Genomic DNA, 18,906 nt, shown 5'->3' on the forward strand with positions numbered 1-18,906 from the left:
GCAGTTGGCTCCTATCTGATGTTGTCCGTGTTTGGTTCTTTAAATGCTCTTGAGCCGTGCTGAATCGTCAGTGTGCTCATTGAAGAGCAGTGATAGTTTTGACATTGATGCAGTACAACTAATGTCTCGGAGATAAGGAGAGAGATTTCGGGGGAGCCAGGAAAGAATAAACCCAGGACTCGCGTAGCTGTTGTGCTGCGGAGTGAAGGAAGCGGTGTAAAGTTTCCTGCTGGTCACACTGGGCTCCTGAAGTTTCCCCATTGTACCTGGGCTGCTGTTTCTTGTGGAAATACTAAAATATGCCTGTCTTCAAATTCCACAGGATCCTGCTTTTCCTGACGTCGTGACTTGGTCTGAATAGTTTCTCTTAAGCACCTCAATAAACAAGACCTCTGGGTATGGAAGGTTTTATTTCTGGGGCGATGCAAACACTGTGAAAGCTTTGTCTCTCAATGTTTGAGTTTGTAACTATTTTGAAGCGGATGGTAATATGACCTGAAGGAAAAGCGGACTGTGGTTGCTAGTACACACTGCAGTGTTGTCTCCTGAAGCACGCAGGACTGCTGCTGTTCTGATCCGATGGAGAATTCCTCCGGGATTCATTTCTGCAGGTGGAACAGGACTAGAAGGGAGGCTTCTGAATGTTTTTCCAGTACCTTCCCCTGGTACTCCTGATCCTTGCAGGATGCTGACGAAGATGAGATACGATGCTGTTAGACGTGAGCACAAAGTGTGTGTGCCCGGAGTCGTTTCCCTCAGCAAAGGTTTGGGATTCTGTTCATACAGGCTCGTTAAAATTCCTTTTCGCTAGTCACGCTTCCCTCTGTGGAGCAGGGGGCTCTCAGGCAACCTTATCCCCCCCACCTCGCCTGGTTTTTTTGGGTTTTTTTTCAGTTCTGTGGTAAATAGCGGTTTTTCTTAGTCTTGTAGAATCATCTAGATTGGAAGAGACCTTTCAGATCGTCTCTAAGCTTTTGGGGAACAAAAGCAAACCCGTCTGCAGTTGCATTTTTGGAGTCTTGGGGCTCCTGGGGTGTCTGACTCAGCAAGGCTTTGCCAAGAGTGAAAATCACTCCTACTGTATTTACTGTAATTTAAATTAGTGTGTCCCTGACTAATCTTGGTATCAATTAAAGTCACCTGGAAGTCTGTTGTGACCCCCCCCCGCCCCCAGCTGCTCATGGACCATGAGGTCTCCCAGTGCTGTGCCTTTTTGGAAGGCTCTGGCATCTTGCAGTGGTCTGTCTGCTTTATTAATTAGCACTTCAGGGAGTACCGCTCTCAGCTGGTAGCTATTACATCCTGCCTCTGAATGGTTTCCCCAAATTGTTGTGTCTTTTGGCTGAAGGCCTTCAGTGAAATGACTCAAGAGCTTTGGTTTGAACAGAAAGCAGCCCTGGAAACTGGTGTTGCACAGCTTTTAGCTGTTCCTTGGCCTCTGATCGCGAAAGACCCCCATTAACCCGCGTGCGGAGCTAATCGCTGGTCATTGTTTGCCTTGGCACACGAGGGACGAGTGAAACGTGCTGACCTGCTGCTTACACACTGTTTGTCCATCCTTTTATCCTGTAAAATATCCTTATTTAGTTTACTGTTGAGTTTTCTGGAGTATCATAAAGCAAAACTGTAACCTAGAGGGGAATTTGGCATATCGTTAATTAAGCTGACATGCCTTCTAATCCCTTGAGGACTTAGAGGTCCTTCAGGACTTGACTGTAAGGATGCTCACGATGCATTATCTGCCTTTGCCTTCTCAAATATCCTTCGTGTGGCTGCCTGCTACACTGCAAGACCATCCCCATGCCTTAGGAGGTCCCAGCAATATATAAACAGAGCACTGTGTTCTTGTGGGGGTGGGACAACCATGGGAAAGCTGCAATGACTTCTTGAGAAACCCAACTCTATGGCTTTCAGCTGAGTCAGGCCCTGCTACCGCTCGTCTTAGTTTTTGGAGAGAGGTTGTTTTGCTCCAATTTAGCTTTTGATTAATATTTGCTGAGGCTTTTAAAATCCAACGCATGCAGTAGCGAGGAACAACAGCCACATAAAAATGAAGTAGATCAAAACAGATGTTTGAAGAAGATTAGAACTGAAAACCAGATTTTTCTGAAGACCACTAGGCTTGCGGTTCTGCTAGGCTTGAAGTTAGACACCACCTTTCGGTAATTTTACTTATAACTAACATATGTTATTCTTCTCTGTTCTGATCTAAGGGGGTTACTCGAATCTTTTTATACTGCTCGTGACAAGTGTTCTGCCCATGTGTTTATCCTCTGGGCTAAAAACCATCTTGTATCCATGAAAAACATTGTAAGAGGTTTGTTTTGAAATCAGCGCTAGTAGGTATTGAAGTCAGGCATGTCTGACTCGTACTAATGTGCCTTGACTCAGGAGCCTTTTATTTGTACAGAGCACACATGTATCCTGCCCCCTCGCCTGCATTTACTTTGGGAAATCCCCTTTGTTTGCTGCTGGAGGGGAGCAGCCTTGTGAAAGCAGTTGTGCTTCCTTCCTCTCCTCCCCTCCAACTCTCTCTGACGTGGGGCAGGGCTTGATTTTATTCCCCTCTCTCAGCCTCACCTCCTGACCTGCAAAAAGGTGAAAAATACCTTGTTTCCGTAACACTATTTCGCTGAATGACTGATGAAAACTTACAAATGTCAATCTTGTGAAACTAACATGAAAGTACTTGGCTCCTGGAAACCAGAGGTTTATTTTCCATTAATTTTTTGCCGTGTGTTCCTCCCCTCCTTGATTTAGTTAGACCTGTTGTGAAGTCTCCCCTTGCTTTTCCCGTTTCCTTCCCTGATGTTCAATGCTAGACTTCTAACCCACATGCGTTCCATTTCATTTGTCTATTCCTTAGGCAAATGCCTTTCATCCCCAGGTCTCAAAGCACTTCGGTAGGAAGCTTGTGATCACCGGCCCTGTTTAACACAAGGGGAAACTGAGGCACGGCCACGGAAGTGACCTGTCACGCAACAGGTCAGTGTCAGAGCTGAGGTTTGAACTGATGTCTCTTGAATTTCAGGCTACTCGCCTGGGATTCAATACACCTCCTCGTTAAGCAGCTTGAAAGGCTGGTTAATGTGTTTCGCTGTGACTTCATACGAGTATGTGATCTTCTGGTCGTTTTTTAGGGATAGCAAAGACCTAGCAAAAATACTGGAGGATTTTTAGCTTCTAGACATCTGGTTTTGGAGCCAAGTCTTTCCCCTTCTCCCTCCCCTTTGGTGGTTGCCAGGAAATAATGGAGCTTTAAAGGGCTGGGGAGTTTTTTCCCACTACGCTCTGGCATTGCTTCATTTGGAAACTATTCAACCATCAACCCCCACGTGTGCTCCTTGATTGCGCCATGTGCTGGGTGCCTGAGTGAAGGCTGGGGAGTACGTGAGCGGGAAGAGGGCAGAAAAGGACCAGGATTTAAACTCTGCACAGCATCTGGATGAAATTCCTCTAATAAGTGAAAAAGTTGCCGGTTCACCCCTTAAATGACTAGCTTATTTAAAGCTGTAGCACTTGTATGACAAGTAAGTCCCTATCCAGACTTGGCAACCAAAAACTGGAGACCATTAGCCACTACTCCATCGGACAGATGTGGTTAGCCAAGACTACTTCTGCAAAGTGTCTGCGTACAGCAACAGATGTTGATTCTCTACAGATGAAACCGGTTGTGCAGTGACAGAAATAAGTCTTCTATCATCGTCTTGGAGAAAACAGACTTCAATATAAATAACCTCACTTCTGACCGTATTATAATACATCTCATTACCCTGCTGATTTTCCATGGTTTAAGTGACGGTTTTGGCTTCTTTATTGAAGGAGGTATGGGAGAAAAACGGTTCAATTCTGTCCTGGTAGGATTTGAACCAAGGTTGGCTGTAACTTGCTAGATGTACCGACCTGCTGGATTTACAGAGAAAGAGGAAAATCCACTTCTAGCACTTGTGACCTGTAGAATTTTGCCCTGGCAAAAAATATTTTCCAGCTAAAACTACTTAGCAAGTTGGCTGAAACTCAGAAATGGTTTTTGTGGCGGGTGGTGGAGCGTCAGCTTGTTCTTCCACCCCACATGATGGATTTACTTGACTTTGGTTTTTACAGGTGGCATCGTACATAGTCTTCTCCGTAGCTTTCTCCCCAGCTGAAGCAAGAGATATAAAGTCCATGTTGTTACCAAGCCTTACTCAAACTTTCCTTTCCTTTCAGGGCAGCCCCACGGTACCTACCTGCACTGACTGGCAGCTGCTAGCAGAGGACTTGGCTCTGAGAACTGTGAGCACTGAAAATGGAGAGATTCCTGGGTTTTACCCATAACCACTGTTTCATCATGCTGTTCTTCATCTCCCTGAGCCCGCTGGGCCTTGCCCAGTATGAACACTGGCCCTACCTCCCCGGTTACCCTGAGCCACCCCCACAAGTCTACCAGCCCCCCCAGAGGCCGGCAAATGTTCCCAAGATCCAGCTGCGGCTCGCAGGACAGAAGAGAAAACACAACGAAGGCAGAGTGGAGGTGTTTTACAGCGGCGAGTGGGGCACGGTGTGCGACGATGACTTCTCCATCCATGCTGCCCACGTGGTCTGCAGGGAGCTGGGCTACGTGGAGGCGGTGTCTTGGCTACCCAGCTCAAAGTATGGAAAAGGAGAAGGTAAGGTAACTCCGGAACAGTGGGATTGTCCTTGCTGCCTCTCCAACCCCCGATAATTATTGACCTGGCGATCAAATTTAAGATGTAGTGATGTTTCCCGCAAATATAACTAAAATAGCTTCCTGGTAAAGCAGTGCTTCTTTAAATCAGGGTCCTGTTCAATTAAACAGTTAAAATAAGAAGTGTTTGCTTGTTTTGACTGAAACAAGTTAAGGAACGATGAGATAAAGAGCTGAAGGACCAGATCATGGCGTGTGACCTCTGGCAGGGGATGCTTGTGAGCAGCTGGTAATGGATAAGGGTAGGAGGCTCTTCAGCAGCCAGTATGGCTCATCAAAAGGCAAGCTGCACCCACAAATGTAATGTAGAGATGGTCCATTTCTCTGTTCATGTTTCTGTTGCCTTGCAGTGAGTCAAATAGGGCCTCGAAACACTCCTTCCTTCTATTCTTTTTCTCCTCTCAACTGTTTAGGCTCTAAACAGACTGCCTATGCGATGCTGCACAAATCTTTCTTTTCCCTTGTTAGCCGCTCTAGAAACATCGTATTCTGCAATGCAGACTAGCCTGGAAAACCCCAAAGGAGTGTTCACACTTCGTGTCCGATACAGGACTAGATTTACAATAATCCTCTTGGACACTCTTAGGCTGTTCCTGGTGGGGAAAAGCTATTTGCTCTCACCCCAAATCGTACATGCTTTCTTGCTCTTTGAGATTGTACGTGATGGACGTGTGGACAAATGCAGATTGCACCTTATTGCACCTCATTCCCAAAGATGTGCTGAACAAAGGCTTTGACAGGTGAATGTTGGTGTGTTATAGCAATGAATTCTTAAAATCGCAATGCTCGAGAGAGAATAGCTCTGTAATAGTAGATAACTCAACAGATTTAATTGTCGCATTTTGACGTGCTGTTAGTTAAATGTTGACCTACAGAGAATTTTTTCTGCAAACATCGCAGCCTGGCACGCTGTTGATGTAACCCACAGACAGATTATTTCCACTGCAGCGGGGATAAACGTGCCATGTGCCTGTTACTTAGCACCGCTCGTTAGTGCTCACACCTATAAACTTGCCCGTAAAAGAGCAAGCCGGCCTTAACAGCGACTTGACTGAAACGCTAAACCTTGAATGTTGTCCCAAGCTGTGGATTTTGGCTCCTGGGGCAGAGTAGGAGATTTCCGAGCGAGAAAGGGGCCATGACATTTGAAAACAAACCAAAACCTGATTGCTACGGGATTAAACGGGAGCCTTCTCTGCACGCCAGAAGTAAATCCTGGGGCGGAGAAGCCCGTGCAGGGGGGATCATGCCTTCCTCAAACCGCAGAGCCAGGCTTCGCGGGAGCTCTTTCTGCTCTCCTGTTTGGGGAGCACCGTGAAGGCCGGCAGCTCCGGCCTCTGCTGATTAACCAAGGGATCCTGTTAGGGCTGCTGGGACAGCCAAGGGAAACAGCTACGGAATCTCCTAGTGGCTCTGAAGGTCAGACGGTCCTTTCCGTCCAACGGACGTGTTATTCTTCAGACAAGCAAAGCGTTTGGGATCCTAAAATATGGAAATTGCTTGTTGGCCCTTGCTCCCTGCAGTTTAGGGGGTAAATCTCAGGGGAGCAGCGTGTGCCCAGCACGTTTGCAAAGGGAAAACGAGCACTTTGAGAAGACGAATCTCAGAGACGCTGTTGGGTCTTTTGCTCTCAGCTGCTCCTGGGAAAACATGACCTAAAACTTGGAGGTGACGCTTACTGATTTTTGCCTGCTCATCTTAGAATTGAGTTCTGAAGGGCTGATTTTTTTTAAAATGTAATACATATATATGCATGTACACGTGCATGCTGTCATGCACACGCACGCAGTTTTTTGCTGGAGGGAAAATGATAATTACAGTCTGGAAACTGGATCTGGCAATTTGTTTTCAAAGAGCACCCAAATAACAGAAGGTTCCAATCAATAGTGGTTTGTTAAAGCTTTTGCAAAAATCTGCTTTTAAAAGGTTAGGGCATTTAATCAAAACTTTGAGCTGTCTCCTATAAGACATTTAATGAGGGTTTGATAAATGAGAAACGATGTAAAGAGAAGCCTTAGAACACGGATGGGATGAACTGGTGAGTGTGATTAGCGGGCAGGGTCTAATCAGCCAAATCGAGGGGACCCGGTGACACTGTGTGCTCTGAAGTGGCTGTCATCAGAGGAGGTCAGTTATCACCGTCAGAAGCAGAGATCTGCGTCAGGCTGGGGGTATTTTTTATTACCGTGCAGATAAGGGGAAGGGAAAGCTGTGGGGCAGAGCCGCTTCCAGTTAGTTAGTACTCGAGGTGGATCACTGATGTTCCTTAGCTGTTTTATTCAAGCTTATTTTAAACGCAATCTCTTCCCCTGACACAGTAAGAGCACAGCAGCCTTGCTCGCGTTTCTGTCAGTTAGCGCAGTCCAGGTTTATCCTCTTTGTGAGTCTCAGTTCTATTTTCTTTCCCCTTCAGGGAAAATTTGGATGGACAATGTCCACTGTAATGGCAAGGAGACCACCCTGGCAGCATGCACTTCAAATGGCTGGGGAGTAACTGACTGCAAACACACGGAAGACGTGGGCGTGGTCTGCAGTGAAAAGAGAATCCCTGGCTTCAAGTTTGACAACTCCTTGCTTAACCAAATAGAGGTAAACTTCCTTCAAATTACAAGCTGCTGATCAAGAGCCTTCTGCGCGCAGGGCTGTCTGCTGCTGCACGTTGTAGGTTATCCCAGCTGCACGCTGTGGTTAAAGCAAACTCTCAACGGTGCTTCTAGATTCAGATTTGTATTTCAGCTCTTCAGAGCATTATATGTATGTGTAATAAGAACTTGGAAGGCTTTTTTTTATAGCATAAGGATATGTAAGGGGAAAATATATTACTCCTGTTCCGCAATCACTTTTCGGAATTGAAAACTGGTTTATTATATTTCTAAGAATGAATGTAGAGAGACAGGCTACGTACTGTACTCAGAGACCTTACACCTGGGTGTCTTTGTTGGCTTGTAGCGCTAAATTACTGAGTTTTCTTTCCCCTGTCCCCTCCCTTTCGGTACTGGGAACGATCCGGACGTCTCTGGTATAAGAGCAGGGCTCAGCAGGTAGGCTTGGGTTTGGAGGTCAATAGGGCTTACAGCCACAGCTTGAAATGGGGTGGATTTATAAGGAAAGATATAAAGAGATTTTTGCACAGTTTGGCTAAGCAATGACGAAGTAACCATGATAACCATATGGAAATATTTGTGGGAATGGGGGATTAGTACTGGAAGTGATGAAAGGGATTGAAGGGAGGAGGATGTGGGTTGGTCATTGGGGAAAAGGTCCTGGGCTGTGACTGGGTTAGTTTGCCAGGCTGAGGTTGAGACTCTTGGGGAGATGACAGAGGCAAAATGCTCGAATCGTCTTCCAGTGAGCTCAACAAAGAAAAAAAAAAAAAGTGGGTTCTTTCCTTCAGCTTTTCAGGTTGGAAAGTATTTTTGGTGACTCAGCTAACATCTCCCTGGTTTCGGACGCTCTGGTGTTTCAGTATGCGAATCCAGTGGTGTTGCCCTTGGTCAAAATTTATCGAAAGAGCCTAGCCGGTAACCACAGTCAAATCTTATTTTAAGCAGACAGGGAATCCAGGCTGTGTCATACCACAGTGCGGTTTCCATGGCTGAGTCTTGGCTTTGTTCACGGTCTGAAACAATGGATACAGCCGCCTTTATCACTTTAAAGCAAAATTATTCTAGCAGTTCCTTCATAGCTGCTGATTTAGAAAGGGTCTCCCAGCTTATTCTTCCATCAGAGGTTAATGCAATGTAACGCACTTGACAAGGGGAGATAATATGCTCAGTGAAACCTTTCGTTGCCCTGCTGAGGCTTTAGGAAGAACACTTTATGGGTGAGCAGGCAGCGGTCAGCGCTTCCCTGGAAGGCTCCTGTGCAGGTATAGGGTACAAGAGCTAAAATTCTCTTCCTTGCCTTGACCTTGCTTCACTTGGCTAAGGAGGGAAAGGAAGCTTTCCGTAGGGATCCCAAGCTGCCTCCATCAATGGCACTGTTGTTGCTCGGGGAATGAGGCGAGATCATGGAACATCGGCGATGGCTTTGGCAGACGCACCCTTCCCCAAAGCCACAGTGAATCCTCAAAACAGAGGCCTGGAAGAAAAGATGCTTTAGTCTAGACGGAGGTCACTTCTCTCCGAGATGCTTCGGATATTAATCATAAAAGCTTTGGAGGGCTCTGCTTTTCCATTAGCTAAGCACTGGAGTTTGACTAATGAGTTGAACACATTGGGTAGTTGAGGGCTAGCTTGTGCTGGTGCTGTGTGGGTGCTTAATCTTCACATGTGATCAGTAAAATGAACCATGAGATTGAAGCAGTTCATGTAGCAGAAGCCTGACTCACTGACAGGACCACTCAGCGGAAATAGGTGTAAGAGAAGTCATATTCCCCGTGTCCTGGCAGCTCTTGGGAGCTATGTATGGATGAAGGCATCTGCTGACATGACAAGTAACAGCATTCACAGGGGCACTGATGGCTAACGACACCGAACTGGTGGGGGGAAAAAACGTAAAATAGAAGAATATCTTTATTTTTAAGTGCCTGCACTAAACTGTCAGCCTGGCTGTCCCTGTGACTTTATCCTGGCGGTAGAAAATAGTGTTGTATTTTCTGGGCAGTGGCTGCTGTCACCCCCAGCTCCACGTGTCCGTGTGTGTGTGCTTCTCCCCTCCCTGTTGCTGCTTGCATTTTATGAACAACTTAGTACCATATTGTTGCTTCTACTCCACAAAGCTGATTTTTCTTATATCCCTATAAGATCCCTGGCAGGTGAAGGGTTCTTTTTCTGCTGGCTTCATTGCAGGAGGATTAAGGCTAAAGGTGATGTGCTGTAAATTTTTAAAATGCCATGGTGGAAGGGCTTTTCAGTCACAGCTAGCTGTCAAACGTTTAAACTCTTTTCCCCTCTCTCAGTTTTCCTCCCCGTCTTAATCTTTGCTTTATCTCATTAGCAGCTGGCCTGACATAGTTTGAGTCAAAGATGATGAGCAGGGTTACTCATAGGGTCATAAACTCCAAAACAGGGAGGTCAAAAGGCTTGTGTGAATGCAAGTTGAAAGTCTTTGCCCTCTCTAACATGCCTGGGAATTGTGCATATCATACCTCACATTCACCAGAGGAAACATCATCATTTTTAAGCTGCTGGGTTCTTTAGTCTGTAAGGCCACAGTTCGCCCAAGTGATGTTTTCTCTTTGGAATGAGATCAGGGGTTGAAGGGGCTGGAATTTTCTGCTGAGCAGCAATGCTGTGGTCAGGTCTCTCCACCAGTCCCACTGGCTTCAGCTATTGCACTGATGGAGCTAAACCAGGGCAAATTTCCTGCTGAGATTTCCAGTGGAAGATATTTCAGTTTGCCCCTTAAGCTGCTTTCAAAACCAGGCTTTACTCAAAAATAGGCCTGGTTTAAGACGATGCTCAGAGCTTATGTATTCAATTGCGCCTTCCAGTGTTGCTTTCCCACACTAGTTAGTAACAACTGTAATGATTCCCAAATGGATCTGGCTGTGTGCGCACTGATGTGTTTACAGCCAGCAGATTAACAGGACCAAGCGCTGACGTTGGTGTATGTTCATGTGATGGGGTAGGAGCAGCAGTTTTATTCTGCTTTCAGGGGAAATAATGTGCTTTGTGCAGCCTGGTTAAACCCATCACCAAGCGTGTGCCGTCGCATTTAGAGTTTCCTTGCTGTAATAGGGAGTTCTGTGTGTTCCCGCTCCCAGGGACAGAGCGACCATCTTAAATTCATCATTTAGAAAGTGTCTTAAAGACCCTTTGGTGCTAAGTTCTCTGCGGCTGCCAAGTGCTGCTAAGATTTAACGTGGAAAGCCAGTAGGTATAAGACAACATCTGACTTCATTTTGACGGGGCTCCAGCTCCAAGGGGCTGTGCAAATTGACATTTGCTCAAATCTGGCCTTGCTTCCTAAAAAAATCTGACAGGCAGAGAGTTCACACTCTTTTAAAAGCAACACGATAGCCCTCGAGCGGAGTTTATTTTTATTGGACCACGTACATACCTCCGTTTCCCAGTTTGGAAATGCTGCAGATAAGTAGTATAGGATGAAATTTTCCATCACCGTAAACCGCTTGGCTTATACGTATGTGCTCAGGCAGATCTTTTCCCATCACAGCTCATAGTTTGAGGGTTCCGTTATATCTCTTCCTGTCCCCGAGCCTTTCCATTCCCTGCCCTGTTGGGAAGGGGCAGTGCCTGACCCTTGCTTCTGTAAGACAAGTTGCCGGTCACAGGCCGAAGTGAAACGTTTCAGTCGAGGCTGAGTGATGGCAAATCTGTGATCAGACGATGGGGGACAGGCAGGAAAAGGTTAACCCTTCGAACAGGACCGAGGTTGGGGCAGGTCTGAAATCCATCAGTCTGTTGCTAAAGGGCAGAGAAACTCCCATCGGTTTTGCTTGCTGTTTTCCGCAGCCACTGCAGCTTTTAGCCTTGGGACTTGTTCAAAGGATTATTTCTTGGAGGGTGATGAATGTGCATAGCAGGACAGCCCTTGCATGGGCTGCCGGCTGGTCAGAATTAGCCTGATACCCCTTTAGCTCAGTGGCTGTGTAAACACTGAAGGTTGCTCACCTTTTCAAAGCCAGGAGAGCAGCGTTTGCTGCTGATGTGAGTGTGGTGACATTGAATGCATTGACAGGGGGTTTTCGCCCTCCTCTTTAAAGTGTGCAGACTAAATACACAGTGTCTCGTTAACGGAGAGAGCAGGGCTTGTGATTTCACTTTATTATTACCTGTTGGCCTTTGGGAGCGTATCAAGACCAGGTTGGATGGGGCTTTGAGCAACCTGGTCTAGTGGAAGGTGCCCCTGCAGGTGGTGGAGCTAGATGATATTTTAGGGCGGAACTAGATGATGTTTTAAGTCCCTTCCAACCCTTCTGTGATTAGGAGGGGAACGGCGGGTACCACTGGTATCGCGTCCTCTCTCCCCTCCTGCAGACCCCAGCCCTGTGAGAATAAGCCACACACCCTGAAAGGGTTAAAAAAAACAGAGGCTGTACTTGGAGGTGCTATCGAGGCTTAACCCAGTAATTGTATGGGAATGTAAAGGCTGCCCACAGCCTGTGGGGACACGAGGAGGTTGACGCTGATCCTTCCTTGCTGTCATCCTCCACACATCCAGTGTGACGGGGCCAAAGTTGTTGTTAAAATAACACCATGGTTTAACTCGGGGTTTGATTTAGCTTGCGTTCCTTCTTTTTTAGCCACAGTGCGGCCAGGAGTGAAAGCTCTTGTTTTGCATAATCTAATTCGCATTAGTGGCTTGGTGTAGAACTCGGGTCTAACCACGATGGCAGAGCACGTTACCCGCTTTATTCCTAATGGCAACTCTTGTAGGCGTTACAGCGTGGCGGGCACGTTGTGAGCGGTGTCTTGGGAGCGCGAAGGGCAGCGGGGGTGAAAGGAAAAGTTTAGTCATGTTGGATTTTCAGTGCTCAAAGCGTCTCTGGGAAGACAAAAGCTGCTTGCTGACTGCGATGGCGTTCGGGAGGGACAGGCAGTAAGTGCTATAAATACATACGCTGAAGTGCAATAATTCAAGCTTTGCAAAACATAACAAGTGGGAATCTGCTGCTTTAGCCAAAGATCTTTGATCTTGTGGGCCCTTGGGCTGTTTGTTTGCCCCCAGTAAGCGCCGTATCTGTCCTGCGGATGGGGCAGGGGGAGCCCGCAAGGGGAAGGGACAGGTTCTAGGAGCTAAATGGAAAAACGGAGCCGGCAGCAGAACCTGTGCGTCTTGATTGTCCTGAACTGCACCCCTCCATCCACTAAGATGCCATGGCAAAAGGTGCAAAGAGCAGGATAAAATCCACGCAGAAGTGCAGTATGACTGTTGGTCACTTCTTGTCCTGCAGCTCACGAGTGTCTGATAGCGGTGGGGTGGGTAGCGCGGACCTGCTTTGAGGTTCCTTTCTGCGGTGCCAAAGCTTGCGGTTTCAATGTGTGCACAGGCTTAAACGTTTTCCCGAGTCTTTGCAGGATGCCAGAAGCTCTGAAATCAAAATGATTGAATGTGTGTTCGCAAGCCCAGGAGCAGGGAATGCTGTCCCTGCTTTTTCAAACAGTCCGTGTGGCCACTCTGTGTTGTCCAAACGCAGCACGGGCCCACCTGCGACTGCCTTACTGGCTTGACCAGCAATTTTAAGACCACAGTAACTAGGTCCTGCCCTTAATATATTTCTTAAATAAACGCACGCTAGATATTTTTTTTTTTAACCTATCCCCCAAAACATCCTTAACAAAATATTTGTTGTCCACCCTCTTCCTCTGTGTGCACACACACAGGCTTCAAATAGGACATACTCTAAATATATTGAATTTCTGCAGCCCTTACGAGTTCACAAATAGATCTGGTACCTGAGACTAGACCGTAGCTTTGGCCAGACGGTGGGCAGACAAGGTCTAGCTAAACATACCAGGCTGTGCTGCTATTTCTGTCCTTCTTTTCCCTTCTGGGTGTACATGAAGCATAAAAAAAATAATATTAAAATATCTCACTTCAAAGCCCGGTGGCTCAAAGGCTCTGCTTATGCCAGGTTAAAAGTGGGTTCGACTATATTGTCCAGGTTTTTTAACCGGTGGGAAAGGGCATTGCTAAGTCCTGCTTGGGAGCTTTCAGTTAAATTGGCCTCAGTGGATGAGGCCATACAAAATGCTTCCAAAAGCTGAGCTGCTCCTAACAGGAAGGTGTAAGGAGGGGAGAAGGAAAGGGCCGTTGTCGCTTGGCACATAGATGATTCTTCCTCCTCTTTAGCTTTTTGCCCCGCAAATCAGTGGAGACTCTCTCCATACGGTGGGGAGTTGCAACTTAGGTCACCGCCATCTGAGGCTTCAGCTCTACGTCTTGGCTGTCCGGTTCTCAAGAATGCTTGACAATAAAAGGTTTATTTGCCTGTTTGTTATGACAACAGTGTTTTATTTTCTCTCCCCTTGGTGTAAATGTTTATTTCTCTAAACATAAGCCCACGTGTAACATAAACGCTGATGCTTTGTGCGTCTAGAAGGGGTCTCAGCATCTCTAACTCCAGACAAATATTAGTTAAGCTGCTGTTGGGACAAGCCACTGCTGAGCTTTAGTGCTATAATTTTAAAGTGTGTGTGTGTGGTAGTTTCTAACTGCTTGCCTCAATGGTTTCTTTGTGATGGCTCGCGGCATGACGGGGTGCTGGGTTTGCTGGGGAGGGAGCTGGTGTTTGTCGTCGAGCAGGAGGTGTGAGCTCTGGAGCTGGCAGGGCTGAGGAAGCACCGAGGCTGGTGTTGGTTTGCTGCAGTTCCTCGGGGGACGGGTAACTTCTCTGTCTCCTTGTACCCACTGTATCCAGGGCCTGAGTAGCATCATCGAATGGCCTGGGTTGGAAGGGACCTTTCGGATCATCCAGTCCAACCATCAACCTGACTCTGACAAAACCCATCACTAACCCATATCTCTAAGCGCTGCGTCTGCCTGGCTTTTAAATCCCCCCAGGGATGATGCCTCAACGCCTTCCCTGCGCAGCCTCTTCCAATGCTTAATAACCCTTTCGGTGTAAGAATTTTTCCTAATATCCATCCTAATCCTCCCCTGGTGCAACTTGAGGCTGTGTCCTCTTGTCCCATCGCCTGTTCCTTGGGAGAAGAGCCCGACCCCCCTGGCTACCCCCTCCTTTCAGGGGGTTGTAGAGAGCGAGAAGGTCTCCCCTCAGCCTCCTCTTCTCCAGGCTGAACACCCCCAGCTCCCTCAGCCGCTCCTCAGAAGTTCTCCAGCCCCTTCTCCTTGTGCTCCAGACCCCTCACCAGCTCTGTTGCCCTTCTCTGGACACGTTCCAGCACCTCAAGGTCTATTTTGTAGCGAGGGGCCCAAAAGCAGTGACAGCCGTTGTGCTGGATGCGACACCACTTCCCTGTTACACAAGACAGTATTTAACTAAGCCTGAGAGCAGAGTATGAGCTTGTTCTGGTTTGCAGTGCGGAGGTCAGGTAGTAAATTTGGCTAGCTTACAGTGGCTGATCCAGATTGTCTTTAAAATAGCTCAGTAGAAGGGAAATGGAGAACGTAAAACTTTGCTGATTGAGAAACCCTCGGCCGCTGATGCTCACAGAGCAGAGCCGCATCCTCTCCTGAGCTGAGCCTCCCAGCCGTGCCGAAGTATCGCCAGGGTTCAGTGCTCCTGCCTTCTCTCGCTCGCTTCTGTCACCAGCCTTTCTTTTCTCTTTTTTTCATTAGCCTGCTTTGCATTGGCAACTGTGAGGCTGCCGCTGAAGCGTTTCATGGCTTAGCAAAGGGCCTCGGCTTTTGTCATTTATAATCTGCACTGTATTTGCTCCTGGACCCTAATCCTGAATTGCTCTCTCATCCCTTACCCTTTTGTACTGCACAAACCCAGAACAAAAAGTGCTTGGAGTCTAACGCAGCACAATGTCCCCAGGGGATTTCTGTCCCCCGTGGGTAGCCTGTCTCTGTCTTGCGTCTTGCAGCATCTATTTGACCGTGTTTGTTTAACAGCTGGGACCTTGTTAGTGACTCAGAAGCACAGCACCAGATGTTTAAATCCAAACAGATTCCACCCGTTCCGATGTATGTGAAGAGATAGCTTTGTAACAAGTCGTCTTCAGTGGAAAAGACGGAGGTAGCTGAGACTTCAGTGGAAGTACGTCAAGAGTTTAAATACAGGAGAGCAGGTGCCTCTGGGATGAACAAAGTCTACGTGGGGAGATTTTTGCTTTATGTTCTTAATTGCAAAAAAATAAATCAATTTGTTTCTTGTCCAGGTGTCTTGGTGCTTGGGAAGCCAAGAAATCCTGGCGCTCCGTTCTAAGTGAAAAATGATGATATGAATAGGTTTTTGCATCTAAGGGGCAGTGGGATAGGTCAGGCATAGGGAGGGAAAGAGCACTTCCAGTGGGATACGGGGAATGTTAAAGCAGGAGAGCAATGGATATGGTAGTAGCCAGAGATAGACAGCACACAGGCTCCTTGCGTTCATTAAATCGAAGATTTGTGGGGAGAACTGCACCTCTGCCTAAACTGCCCGTTTGTACCGTCACCCAGCGACCGAAGAGCTGCCAGTACCGAATACCTCCACTGCCCTGCAATCCTCAGCATCACTCATCGTCATGGCTTTTTGAAAAAACACTGAAGTAAAATACACAAAGCAAAATTTCATTCCGGCTCCCTTTCTGCCTGCATGTGAGTGGTTTATCTGGCTGCAGGGGGGGGACACCTACAGCCGTAGCTGCTCAGACCCGCCTGCCCCATGCCCTTCTCTAGCTGGTTTCTCAGCGCCATCACTGAGCGCGTGGGCGGGTGTTTTAAGTGAGTGTTGAGATGCTCTTCTGAAGAGCCCCTCTGCAATCCCAGCTGCGATGGCTTGTGTTCAGCCAGGAGCTGTTGGGTTTCTAGGAACGGGATCTCCTCCCTGTATCGATTACTGTGCATCCTCAGGGCTCTTGCAAGAAGAAAAGGGTATCGCTGGGCTTGGGCAGTGGAGGAGGACACAGGCATGCTGTCCTGGGCATAACTGTTCTGGCAACACAAAACAGATGGCAAAAGGTGAAAGAAAATGTTATGAAAGTTGTGTCAGTTTTTGCAATCGGATCCGAAGCCGTGGGGAAGCATTTGGTTCAGAGAATGGAAACAAAAGCAGCTGAGGCTCATGTGAAAACTTTCCAAGCCAGGAATGCTTTTGTGAAAGCTCAAAAACAAACCCCTTTCTTTTCGCTGTCTCCGGGCAGGCCCCAGCTTTCTGAAGCTGAGATTCATTGGTTTCGTAACAGAGCACAGCACGTTGGCTTGGGCTGGGCTTTTGTGTCCGGGACTGAAGAGGAGCAGCAGTGCGGGTCTTGGATGTGGCTCTTGGCGAGGAAAGGAGGGGGGTGGAAGGGAATATGGCCCAAACCAGAATAGCTTGATGCTATTTTTTTTCCCCCCCTCATTTTTATACAAATTTGTATTGTAGTAATGTTGGAAGTCCCAACCAAAATCACACCTTTACTTTGGGCAAATACAGATGCGAAGCCTTTGCTGCAGAGGGTTTGCGATTCGGAGCAGGTGGGACAGGCTGAGTGTTGTCTTCCCTTTCCAGAGGGGTGGAGAAGTGCAAGGAAGGGTCCAGAAGTGACAGCGAGGAGGTGGGGAAGTGAGTTTGTGTGGCTGAAACCACACAGGAGATACGTGGCAGAACTGAGCAGGATCTCTTCAGCCTCAGAGCGGAGTTATTTTAGCTTCGCTCTGATTTTTATATCACTCCACGCAGTCAAGTGGCTCCAGTGAAAAGCAGGTTGGTGTGGAAGGCAGAACGTTGGATCTAGGAATAGATGTTCTGCGCTTCCTCCCCCTGCCCTCCATACCCAGCTTTATCTTGCTGTTTCTTCACACCTTTCAAGGCTAAAGAGGCTTAACTCAAGCAGGAGAAAAACGCCTTAGGGATTCTTGGTGCTTGTGTGCTTACTCCCTTAATGGAGTTGGTCTGTGCCAGAATGGATGTCTCTGCCGAAAGCGGAGCTTCGGCTTGATGCGTGAGGCCGGTAGCGATGGAGCAGACCTGCGAACTCCGTGCGCGGGGTCAGCAACGCGAGACACGCCATCCTGTGAACCAGCAGCCTTCTGGAGCGCAGAAAGCAAAGGCAAGAGCTGATTCAGCCTCAAGTATGTGGGTGGGATTGTTTCATAAGCAAAGGAGAGGTTGGAGATCCAGATCTGAATTATGCTGTAGCTGAATTCTAAGACTCAGAGTTTAGGGGGGAGGGGAAAAAAAAAAAAGGAAAAAGGCTGGCACACACATCTCCGCAGCTGTTGGCCTAACTAGGTAGAAATTGCGCAAAGCTAGCCTAGAAGGGGAGGACTGTCAAGCGTGAGACATGAGATTTAACTCTTTCTGGGCTTGGTCTCCTCTCTTGCAAGTGGAAACCCCCAGAAACGTTTTCCCCTGCCTCGAGGGAGCTGAGCTGTGGGTTTGTGCGTGGTTTTCTCCCTGCTTTGTGCTCCTCGGACTGAGCGAAGCATGTCCCCATAGGCTTTGGGGCTTGGGCCTCTCTTTCCCTGCCTGTAATTTGGGGTGCAGTCAAGCCAGTTTTAGTTCCTAGAGGTCGCATTGCTGCTTTGGTGAATGACCGCTTGGCTCCTGAAATATTGTTGAGTGCTCGACTTTGTGGTCGATACCTGAGGGTGGGAGCTTGGCAGATGTGCATTCAGCTTCCCAGCTGGTTGCAGATACCTGCTTTGTGATCCTCAGATATCCTTCAGAGGATTTACCAGTCTACCTTGGGGCTTCGGTGGTCTGGCTATAATGTGAGAATAAGCCAAGCTTTCAGAGATGAGGTTTCCTTGTTGATATGACAGCTTGTTGTAGGCGTTTGTTTCCACGTGTACATAAAGTGTGGAGAAGGCGATTTGAAAAAAGTCTGCTCTAGCTATTAAGTATTGTTTGCTTCTGATTCTTATGTGGAGTCTGTTTTCACCATTAGCCCAGCTGCTCTACACGTTGGTGCTGGAAGATAAAATGTAAGTCTGTGTGTATTTGCATTATTGAATACTCCCAGTGTGACAAAAACTCTGCAATGAAAGGAAACCACTCAAATCTGCAAAAAGTTATCGGGAGAAAGCTCTTAGCAGTCCTTTCTCCTTGAGAAACCTACAGTATACTTATTTTGAGCCTTTGTTCCTTAATCTTTCAATAGAAAGCTGAGGTTTAAAGCATTTGAATTCTTTTCAGACGTTTTGCTGTTTGTTCAGACTCAGTGCAAACCCTTGAGTTGCTCTATCAATAATTCTCTGCTCTAAACCCACTCTCTGGGAGCAGAAAGGGGAATGGATGTGGATTGGTTTTGCTCTCAGACAGATCATGAAAATGTCACTGCGTGCCGGCCTGCTAGAGCTATCAGAAGATTGAAATACCCTCCAGGGAATGAAATGATGGCTTATTTCTTGCTAGTTTGCTCACTTTTTTTTTTTTTCCCCCTTCTTCCTTGGCAAATAGCAGGCAAAAAACCATGACAAAAGAGTTGGATGTGCTAAAACAGAGTCCCAAGTCGGAGCAGGTTTTCTTTTTGTGTGTGTGTCAGCATCTCTGGGGCAAGAGAGACGCGTTGTGGGACCTTTGCACTGGAGCCTGCAGTGCCTGAGGTATCGTGCTGGCTCTGACAATGTTTTTTCAATTCCAAGACCAAGCCAGTCAATTTGCACCTTATTTTTCACTTCTGTAAAATGACCAGCAAGGA

The 18,906-nt window shown here is 47.4% G+C and overlaps 1 protein-coding gene across 10 annotated transcripts in view; it reads left to right on the plus strand.

The window, feature by feature from the left end:
• The window catches only part of LOXL2 (lysyl oxidase like 2), a 64,698-nt gene that overhangs the window by 16,955 nt on the left and 28,837 nt on the right, over positions 1 to 18,906 (plus strand). For 7 of the 10 annotated variants that reach the window (XR_010074020.1, XM_063358854.1, XM_063358857.1 and 4 more), the window contains 2 exons: positions 4,210 to 4,649; positions 7,122 to 7,297. Coding sequence is in view for 9 of the 10 variants with exons in the window: in XM_063358854.1 (XP_063214924.1) it covers positions 4,289 to 4,649; positions 7,122 to 7,297 (537 nt within the window). In the remaining variant the exon portion in view is untranslated. Of the gene's footprint in view, positions 1 to 2,866; positions 2,986 to 4,209; positions 4,650 to 7,121; positions 7,298 to 18,906 lie in introns of all 10 variants that reach the window. The other 3 variants (XM_063358855.1, XM_063358860.1, XM_063358861.1) reach the window with 2 other exon arrangements.

This window comes from Chroicocephalus ridibundus, chromosome 23 (assembly GCF_963924245.1).
Source record: "Chroicocephalus ridibundus chromosome 23, bChrRid1.1, whole genome shotgun sequence".
NCBI classification, from domain to species: Eukaryota; Metazoa; Chordata; class Aves; order Charadriiformes; family Laridae; genus Chroicocephalus; species Chroicocephalus ridibundus.